The following is a 10000-nucleotide window of genomic DNA, read 5'->3' as shown; positions in this document are numbered from 1 at the left end:
TATGTGTATATGTAGTTTTCTATTCTAACAAAAAGCAGTAACAAAAGAACTGAAAAAGAAAAACACATGTCTTGATATTGTTCCAAACACAGCATTTTCACTCCCTTGTCCTTTAGCCAGACTGCTCCGATCCAAAGAGACATCCATGAGACATTATTCATCCGTAAAGTAATCCAAACTCAGCGGGGGCCAGACATGAGTGTTCCAGTGTATCAGGAAAAGAAGGAAATTAAATGACGAGTAAAATCAACTTATCTCTCCATCTTGGCTCAGAGAGAAGGACCCTTGTGGGACCGTGTCCAAGCAGGATTTGTTGTTTGAATTTAAGACATTGTTTGGAGATGGGTTTGTTTCAGCCATCTGCTGTTTTTAAATGCTGCTTCTATTTAATCAGTGACTTCACCCACAGTTTTCTTAAAACCATAGAACTTGAATCGCTGAGACTCTAGCTGCGTACTGCAAAAACTTTTTCACTCTATTGAAGTTGTTCTTTCCCTTTTTCCTTTGGGGGGGATAACATGAACTAGCAGACAAGGGCATTTAAATGTCCAAAGTGACTATCTGTGCAGATACAAGCTTTCCTCCTGCTAATGGGGCTCTAACAGTTCTGAAACCGTGACACAAACGTCACAGTCTAGTGTCGCGGTTCCGAAGGGCAGAACAGCGACACACCCGCTCACCAAGACTGTTGAGCTCTCATTAAGACAGTGTGTCAGCGGCCAGGTATATAGGTATTTGTATTACTAGTATTACTGGTCTCTCACTGCAAACACACCAGCTTGCCCCTCCTCTTTCTGTCTCTCTCTCCCTATGCTGACTTTTTCCATCAGCAGTAGGCTTGGTTTTATAGCTGTATTTAAAAAACTCATCAATGATTTGGTTTTAACAGCAGCAGGTGTGCTGCATGTGGATTGAAACCAACGTGGTACCGAATGACATCTGCACTATGCACTCACTGTCATTCCGAGCTTATAAAATATCAACCGCGTCCGCGTCTTGTAACGTAATAGGCCTACCAGTTAAAATCTCTCGGTTTATATTTATGTTGCCAAATATACTCTGGCAGCTGTTAATATACCTGGGCGGCCCGTACTAGTAAAGTCTATATGAGGGAAACACTGTAAAGTTAAGGCAGGCTGTAGACCTATATTTTGTAAATATTACACCGTACACCTAATTTATTGACCCCGAACCTGGTTCTTACCCTGAGGGTTCCTGCTCTGCAGACGATGAAACGGCGTGCTGTTTGGGGCAGAGGGCGTCAGTGATGGAAAGGAGTTCACTTTCAGGGAGGGTGGGGAGGAGGAGACGCAGGGACTCCAGGAGAAGCTCAGTAGACAGCTGACTCTGCTTCACCAGCCCAGATGCAAAGTCCAAATCCTGAGATGAAGAGCAGGGCACACAGCCACCTTGAGGACAGTTTATCTCTACTTTCACTGGCATGCGCGCGCATGTCCCTGTGTTTTTCCATGCCATTAATATGCTCGCGTTAAATGTAACAGTGGGGGGAAAAGATGATAAACTCAGACCTGGTCACAGTTTGCATAAAGTCTCTTCAGCCCCATCTGTTCTCTTAAATCTTCTATGGCTTGATTGCTGGCAGTCATTTCTTGAAACCTGAAAACAAGACAACTTTCAGGGCTTTAAAATTTAATGGCCTGTGTTGATCCACAAAATTCGTCATTCCTCCTGAGATAACACTGACGTGACAGCTCACCTCTCAGCCAACAGTGTGATGACCTCTTCACACTTGTAGAGCGCCTCGTGGAGGATGGTCGTCATCCTGCAGTCCCGCTGCAGCTGAAACAGCCTCTCCTCCTCGCTTTCCTCCCCTCCCTCATCGGAGTCCTCCCTCTCTTTCTGTGTTGGATTTGACTCAACTCTGGACTGAGACAATTGCAGGCTGTCCAACTCTGTCCTCTCCTTCTGAAGCTGCTGTTCTGCTTCCTCTAGGCCCTGTGGCGGGAGTCAAGTTACACTCTAATAAAAGTCTACACAGTTTCAGTCTCAGAGGAAACATGAGAATAGAAATTAAAATTGTCTGAGAATTACACATCACTTTGGACCTCATTATATGCCTCTAAGCCCTCGAGCAGCTCTTTAACCAGGAAATGCTACAGCACAGGGGTTAACTCGGAGTCAAGCTTTACCAAGCAGTGGCTCTGAATACTCTGGGCCATATCTTGTCTCTCCAGGCTCTTTCTCTCTCGGAGCTGCTGAATGAGCAGGCTGTGCAGAGTGAGCATCGCTCGGGAGGTCTCCAAGACCTTGGTCCTCCTCTCAGCTTTCTGGTAGTGGATGGTAGCCATCTGCATCGCCAGGCTGTCGGCCTGAGAGAGCAGATCATCCTCTCTCTCCCGCTGCATCTCCTCCATCACCTGCCATAGTTAGAAGGGATGTATTTCTTGTGTGAACAAATAGCACCTTGTGTACACAAATAGTCGTTTACTTCAAGGAGTATGGCTTCTGCTACTGAATGAGTTTAGGGTTTGATGTGATATAAAATGAATGCACAGGTTCCTTCTTGCCTGCGCATAAACGTGACTTATAGTAACATTAATTGGAGAGAAATCAATAAGAAAACAGCTTTACCTTGTTCATGACACCGCTCTCCATCTCCTTCTCCTTCTCAAACAGTTGGATTCTGTCCTCAAGTCTTCTCTGGAAAAGCAGCAGGTCAGATGTGTCTGTTTTCTGTCTGGCCTCACTGGTTTTCCCCTTGGATTGCATGTTTGTCTGCAAAAACCACAGTATCCATTAGGTGGTCGAGAAAAGAGTCCAAGCATGCTGTTATGATGTGATTAGAAATGAAACCACTCTGTGGAGCCCTTTATTATTTCTGAATAACAATGTGCACTCATCCTGTGACCACACAATTGTGGCTGATTGCAGTGTGGTTTGCACTGGTCACCATTCTCCATTTCTAACTCATTTCAGAAAACATTAAGTGGACCATTATCTCCTGCTCTTGTTTAATACCAGTGGACTCCTCCCTTTGAATTACCTTTAGAATCATATCTATGTCTGCCAATGTGACTTTTTAGCAGATACTACCACTAACAGGAGCCAGTAATGTTCTAATCCTACAAACAAGTTTTAAGAACATAACAACTGAATTCAATAATGTGTGACTATGTGTTCACCATTAGTTGCTCGCTCTCCTTTCTCCAAGCTGCGAGAGCGGTGTGGAGTTTGGTTCTGGAGACAGCGTGGGGCAGCACCAGGCAGCGGTCCATCACAGACAGACACTTCTGAAACTCTAGTTTCATCCTGAGCCGGTCATCTTCACACAGAGTCAATTGGGACGAACACAAACAACTGGGACAGAAGGAGAAAAGGAAGACAGAGAGATAAACACATCCATGAGATTTCACGTGGCTGTGTTGAGAGTAATTTCATGAGCTACAATTGTGGACAAACATTATTCTAGGATGGTATAATTATTGTTTGTCCCCCCGTAAGCCCTGTTGTAGACTGATAAACAACAACCGTTTGGTATCCACTCCGTTTTTTCTGTAGTGTATCATGTGTACAGTCTCATGTTATCTGGGAAGTGCTCATTTAGAAATATTTACTAACATTCTTTTTTTCCCCTCCTTATTCTTATTCTCTAACTACCTTTCCCAGAAATTAAGTGACTGGCGTTATTATATCACTGACCTGAAGAAAGCCCTGCAGTGTGCCCTGAGCTCCCTCTGCTCATGCAGCTCTCTCTCCATGGCTTCCCGCAGAGCCTCCCTGGTGTAGCTGAGGATGCGTAAGGCTGCCTTGCCTTCCTGATGCAACCTTTCCTGGCCCTGCAGGAGACCGCTCGCTCCTTGTCCATGGGCTTGGCCTGGTCCTGCCTCTGGTTCCACCTGCAGCTGGGAGCATTGCGCACCTGGGGGCAAGAGTGTCAGCAGGGCCTGGGTCGCAGTGGGCTGGACGGCTTTGACTTCTGTTATGGCACCCTGGATAACGCGCATGGTCACCTATGTAACAGGGAGAGGATCAAGACAGGGAGTTAATCAAGTTCAATCAAGCTCAATGGTATGTCTGTGTGTGGATTTTTATGCATCTTTCAAAGTGATTAGGTCATAAATGTGTCTGATGTGTACTGCAAGAGTGGCACCTTGCGGATGTCGGCAGCAGCCTCTTCATCCAGGTTGTTGATGAGCTCGGCTAGCTCCAAACTGTGAGCTGTCAGTACGTTCTGCCAGCAGTGCAGGTGCTGGGCTACATCTCTCCTTCCCTCCAGACCCTTGGACAGACCCGACAGATCCTTCTGTCTCTGTTTCTGGACCCGCAGCTGGAGAAGGCAGGAAGCAGGATTAAAGGTGGTATATTATTCAAGATGTGTGTGTTTATCAATCCACAACTGACATATAGTGCATGATCTCCACACCATGTCAGAGATGAGCTCCCGCCTCTTCTTGATCAGTCCACAGCGCATGGCTCTCCTCTCTTCGCTCAGTGCCTCATCTAGTCTCTGCCTCACCATCAACAGCTCTTTCTGGGCCTTCTCCTGTAGCTGGTCTATCTGCTCTGCAGGTACAATGCTCCCTCTGGTGGAGAGATGAAAGCAAACACAACTGCAGCCCAGCTACTCATTTTGTTGAGACTAGGTAACAAAAGGCTTCCTGAGGTTAATATAATGTGCACATTTTCTGTTAAATGCCAGAAAGATATTTTCTTTTCCATGTAAAAATGTATATGTAAAATATTTGTGCCCACTTTTTATATATTTTAGAAGAAATTTAGATTCAATTTTCAAAATGTATGTTCATACTGCTATAGAAGCTTATTTGGTCACATTTATAGGGTAGTGTAGTGAAATAGTGCAGCTACAAATCACCATCGCTATGATGCTGTCACAGGTAACTACAATAGGCACCAACCTCCTGATGTGAGTGAACCAGCTGTCCAAATTGCTGGAGGTGCTGGAGAAGGTGTCAGAAATCAGGCTGTTCAGGCTGTGAAGGCTGTGCACCAAGAACTTCCTCTGTGCATGGCGTTCAGCTAGCACATAGCGCTGGTTGGCGAGGACCACATCCAGCACCTCTTCAAGCTGATCCTGGACAGAAAAGAGAAGGGCATGTTGCATAATGTATTTCAAATGTTTGCCTCATGTGCTGATTACCACAAATACAGATTGCTGACAAGAAAAAGATAAAGTAATATGAAAAATGCTTGCAGGTGCCTATTTCGCATGTCTCAAACTCAAATGATCAACACCTCAAATCCGTTTAACATACATAAAAGTGTCACAACTTTAAAAGCTCATTTTGGTCGCTCACTTGACAGGCAAAATAATCGTGCTGAAGACTCCTGGCTGTACTCTTCACCAGCTCGCCCATCCTGGTGGCCTCCTCCAGCTCCTCAGAGAAAATCTTGTGCAGCTCCACCCGGCGCCACTCAACGATCTGCCTCTGGACCTTCGCCGAGGCTTCTTCATGTCTGACCAACAGGATACGCTGGAGGCGACTCTGGCTCAGCTTGTGCAGCTTCTCCAGGAGGACACTGCAGTGGAGGAGCTCCTAGTAACATTACAAAATGAAGTTTACAATTTAGTGATGTAATAAAAGCAATAACCTAACAGGGTTCTCTCGGATCCAGGAGACCTGCTTCATGTCATTTCAAAGTTGCTTGTTTTTGTTTTTCTAAGAACTGTTCTAATAAAATACAAAAATACCCAACAAATATTGAAACAAAGGACTTATTATTATTACCTGTTGGTCTGCATGTTGACACAGCAGCTCGGCCTGGGCCTTCTCAGCAGCTTCTCTGCGGTGCTCTGCTTCCATTTCTTCCCGAGTCTCCAGGTTCCACTGGCCAGCCAGAGCAGCCATGCGGGCCCCTCTCTCCTCCTTCAGCCGGCCCTCCATGCCCAGCAGCTGTCCATGGAGCACACTGAGCAGCCTCTGCTGGGCCTGGGCGCTGGTCTGGCCCTGGGACCGCAGGCCACCCAGCAGGGAGGTCATCACATCCTTGTAGATCTGAATCCGAGTGGCCTCCAGGTTGTTGGTGGCATGCAGCAGTGTAGACATTTCAAGGCTAAGAGGGACAAAATGTAGAATAAGCAGAGTACCCTTGTAAATTGTGCGTTTCTGCTAAGATATACTGCAAAAAGGACATTCGTGTCCCTGGTGGAGTTGATAATAATGTGAGTAAAAATGTTCAGATCAATTGCAAACTGGATGTAATAATGATTATAGATTTGGGTGAATCAGTAGCTCTGTGATAAGCAACATAAATGAGTGTTCCTTCCAAGCAACAACCAGCATAACTTAATGTTGAAGTCAATACAGGAGTTCCTTAATTTTAAGCTCTTCTTTTGACTGCTACATGCTGGCCTCAAAATCAATCAACTATATTGAATTGAAGGGGAAAACTACAAACTAATGTTTAATACATTACATTTACAGTATATATTAATGTTAATACATTTTCACAAGCACCATCTTAGTGCCAATTTCTTCCTCTTGGTGGCGATTTTGATCATATTTCTTCCATTTAAGGATATCAAGCCTTATAGAGAGATATTTAATTCCCTCTCGACTGGTCTACTCACTTATCCAAAGCCTGGTACATGTTCTGGGGATCCTCCAGCACCATAGTGTCCACCATCTTGTCTTCAAATATTGCCTCATCTTTTACAGTCTCATTCATGTTGCAGTCTGCGTACTCTGGGTCTGAATCACCTCTGTTTCGCTGAAGCAAGAAAATACATGCGCAATATATGAACATATACTTGACCTAAATCAAAAAACCCAAACCAATAACCAAAATGTACATTTTTATTCAAGAAAACAGTTCTTTCAAAGTATGTTAACAGGAAAGAAACAGAGTTAAAACATGGTTCATCAACAAAACTGTCTTACATCAGACAGTTTGGTTTGATTAAAAAAAAAAAAAATCTTTGAATACTCAACACTTTCATAACATTAACAAGCACAAATATATAGCGCATGCAATTAACAAATTAATGAGTTGTTATAGTTTGTCAGTACAATAAATATTTTTGAATTTGTGATACCCTTTGCTGAAGAAGGTTCAGCCTGGTTCTGGGTGCTATCAGGTTCATGGCCAGAAACCCCACTGAGAGCAGCGCCAACGTTACAAGGAACCCGGCAACAAATCCAGCAAAATGGACCCCATGATTAGGATAAATCTAAAACGGTGAGATCAGACTTTTCATCAAATCAATTCTGTGAACACAAAATTGAAAACAGTACAAGAACAAACATGCAATGCTTGAAGCTGCAAGTGTGCTTCCAGTTAAGGAGCTGTCCACAACTTACCCTGTCTGTGGAATTCACCCTCAAGGTTAGATTAGCTTTTAATGGGCCAAACATACTGACATCATTCTGTGGAGTCAAGAAAACAAAACTCTGGGTAAGAAGACAGAATATTTGTTCTTATTTTATTGCAAATATTGACATTCTGAAATTAACAACAGAATTACTATTTTGGTTTAAGTTGTCAGTTTAGGAGATTTCAGAAACGGAGCAACAGAAAAAATACCTGTGAGGCGTTAGAGAAGGTGAGAAAAGCTGGAAGGTCAAGGACTTCACTCTTATGACTCCTTATGTGAGCAGTATAATTGACAACAACTTGGGATCCAGCTAAGAAATGAAATCAATATGATGTTATCTACTGTGGATAGAGAAAGTTCTAATATTTCAAGTAAAAACATTGTGACTCCCAGACATACCAGACAGTGAATCAATGGCAAACGTCTGGTAGCCTCTTTCCACCACTCGGCCTTCAGTTTTTAATGGTACTATTCCAGAGATGGAGTCCCGGATGGCCACCTGAGACAGGTTGGTGCCACTCACTGGGCCCATGTTGTGAATCAGCAGGAAGAATGTCAGCTGAGGAGGGTCAGCGTCTCGCTTCACCTATGGACCACATGATCGGGCAGGAAGGGTATGAATCACTGGAGGGTTTTAAACATGTTCATTTGCAGTTTAAAATTGGCCCTGCAAAACACATAGGAACTAAACGCACACAGATAAAAATGGGCTGCATTCAAACAATTATGTTGATGTACCTGGGCACACTTGTGAAATTTGACCGCAAATGCAGATGTAGGTGCCCCACTCTGAACCTGCAGAAACATTCAACACACTGTGTGATTAGTTTCTTCCAAAATGATAATCCTTCTATGAATCATGTAAAGTAATGTTTTAAAAATGTATTGTAACAGGGTGTAACATGTGAATGGCGATACAACATATACGCATTTCATAAATCTTTATTTTGCAAAACAGCCAGTACCGAACAAAAATCTATATTAAAGAACTACAGAAAAAATCCATATAGATGTTGCAGCAGTGGGGGAAAAAATGGCTGATTGACAACTGATCTGTTTAGTGCGGAAGTACCACAGAAAAACTATAAATAAAAGTTTTGACAATAAACTGAACTAAACAATCACCACTTAGCTGAAAAGGTGTATTGTCTGTAAACCCCACGGAGAGTGACTGTGTACAACGACTGAAGCGACCAAAACACCTCTGAGAAACACACCTGAGGCAGAGTGTGGCCCGGGTTGTATCTGGTGAGTGTGCTTCTGCGGCTCCGGAGGGGCACGATGTTTGACATGTAGGTAAATATAGTGTAAAAGGAGTGTCCCCATGGACCAGCAGGGGCTGAAGAAGCGAGTGGGCCCTCTGCTGGCAACACCATGGGCCAAGTGATTTCCATTTTACCTGACAGGATAAATAGAGGGTGAACATTCTGAGTACAGCACAGTGACAATAACTAAATAAATGAACACATACATGCCTACATACTATAATTGTGTATGTGTGCTAAAGATTTTTAGTACAACAGTCAGTAAATCATATTTAGTAAATAAATGTTACTTCTGTAGTGTACAACATTATTTATTTATTATTAGCAGAATTTACCTATCATGGAGATGCACGGTGTTTGCACAGACATGTGTTGTGTTATTTACTGTATTGTTGTTGTATAGGATTGAGAGAACAGGACAAACCATTCATCCTACTCAACATCAGCTCTGCTGATTTCCCACCAGGGGCATGTTGCATTACATGGACACAGGAGAGGCTCTGACAATGAAAAGAGGGCATTCATTATTGCACATTTAATGTCACCTGTTTATTGACAGATCTTCAATAGCTTCATCCAGGGACAGCCTACAGACATGTATAAACAAGCGTACCTCTCTAAGCAAAGTTATTATCTGTTATAGCATGTTATATGACAAGTGGCTGGTAAAATAAGGTTCAGGGATACAACAAAATAAAACATTTCACGGCAGTTTTCAAGATACAAGCCAGCATAGGGAGAAGTGATGGGTAGCTGCAGAAAGATCTTCAGACTATAAAACTAATCTCAAGTGGTGACTCAGCCTTAACCTTCATCAAAAGAGAGATTGGGGACTAAAGTTGTTACACCAATATAGGGTTCTTAAAAGGTTCCCATACTATTGCCTCTCACCTCTTGTTTCTCCGAGAAAGGAGGAGGTGGTCGTGTCCTGTACCAGGGTGCGTCCTGAGATGTGCCGTCATAACAGGGCTGGTGTCCAGCACTGGACTCCAAAACACTGGCACGCCGGGTTACATTGTGACACCAACGGGAATGTAACGTAAAAGGAGGAGGACACAAACACGACACTTGGATATTCAAGATAAATGACCATATCGTAACCCTCTTCGCGATATAGTGTACCTTAAGCATTTGTAATTTGGTGTGCCACTCTCGCCTAGGAGAGCCGCAAGCTAACGGGCTGCATTGTCTCTGGGTGTTGCATCTGTTAAAATCCGCGATCGAAACATTTCCACCGCTTTTTCTTGAGATTCATCCATCGTAGCAGCGTTTATGACGAACAAGAACATCTTACTTGTATGCTGATCTTTTAGGTGAAAAATTGAACGCCGTTTCAAAGATTTGTACACGAGAAGGTCCATAATTGCCGTTGCTGCACAACTTCGGAAAACATTTCCAAAACTTGGGAAGAACGGGCAACTCCTCAAGAAGTATCAAGAGG

General features: G+C 43.5%; 1 protein-coding gene across 2 annotated transcripts in view; it reads right to left on the bottom strand.

The window, feature by feature from the left end:
• The window catches only part of LOC123987365 (limbin-like), an 11624-nt gene extending 1626 nt beyond the window's left edge, over positions 1 to 9998 (bottom strand). Inside the window, exons 1-21 of one of the 2 annotated variants that reach the window (XM_046076175.1) lie at positions 9451 to 9998; positions 8984 to 9059; positions 8512 to 8693; positions 8033 to 8089; positions 7694 to 7880; positions 7504 to 7604; positions 7281 to 7346; positions 7016 to 7150; positions 6551 to 6690; positions 5709 to 6033; positions 5277 to 5516; positions 4878 to 5053; positions 4385 to 4571; positions 4112 to 4288; positions 3661 to 3971; positions 3144 to 3318; positions 2593 to 2736; positions 2151 to 2378; positions 1718 to 1956; positions 1530 to 1617; positions 1205 to 1380 (exon numbers count right to left, since the gene is read on the bottom strand). In XM_046076175.1, coding sequence (XP_045932131.1) covers positions 1205 to 1380; positions 1530 to 1617; positions 1718 to 1956; positions 2151 to 2378; positions 2593 to 2736; positions 3144 to 3318; positions 3661 to 3971; positions 4112 to 4288; positions 4385 to 4571; positions 4878 to 5053; positions 5277 to 5516; positions 5709 to 6033; positions 6551 to 6690; positions 7016 to 7150; positions 7281 to 7346; positions 7504 to 7604; positions 7694 to 7880; positions 8033 to 8089; positions 8512 to 8693; positions 8984 to 9059; positions 9451 to 9690 — 3650 coding nt within the window. In that variant the 5' untranslated portion in view covers positions 9691 to 9998. The remainder of the gene's footprint in view (positions 1 to 1204; positions 1381 to 1529; positions 1618 to 1717; positions 1957 to 2150; positions 2379 to 2592; positions 2737 to 3143; positions 3319 to 3660; positions 3972 to 4111; positions 4289 to 4384; positions 4572 to 4877; positions 5054 to 5276; positions 5517 to 5708; positions 6034 to 6550; positions 6691 to 7015; positions 7151 to 7280; positions 7347 to 7503; positions 7605 to 7693; positions 7881 to 8032; positions 8090 to 8511; positions 8694 to 8983; positions 9060 to 9450) is intronic. The other variant, XM_046076176.1, reaches the window with a different exon arrangement.
• Between the last annotated feature and the right edge of the window lie 2 nt (positions 9999 to 10000).

The sequence above is a fragment of the Micropterus dolomieu genome, linkage group LG18, assembly GCF_021292245.1.
Source record: "Micropterus dolomieu isolate WLL.071019.BEF.003 ecotype Adirondacks linkage group LG18, ASM2129224v1, whole genome shotgun sequence".
Classification (NCBI taxonomy): domain Eukaryota; kingdom Metazoa; phylum Chordata; class Actinopteri; order Centrarchiformes; family Centrarchidae; genus Micropterus; species Micropterus dolomieu.
The sequence above is the reverse complement of the archived record's forward strand: the minus strand, read 5'-3'. Positions and strand labels throughout refer to the sequence as shown.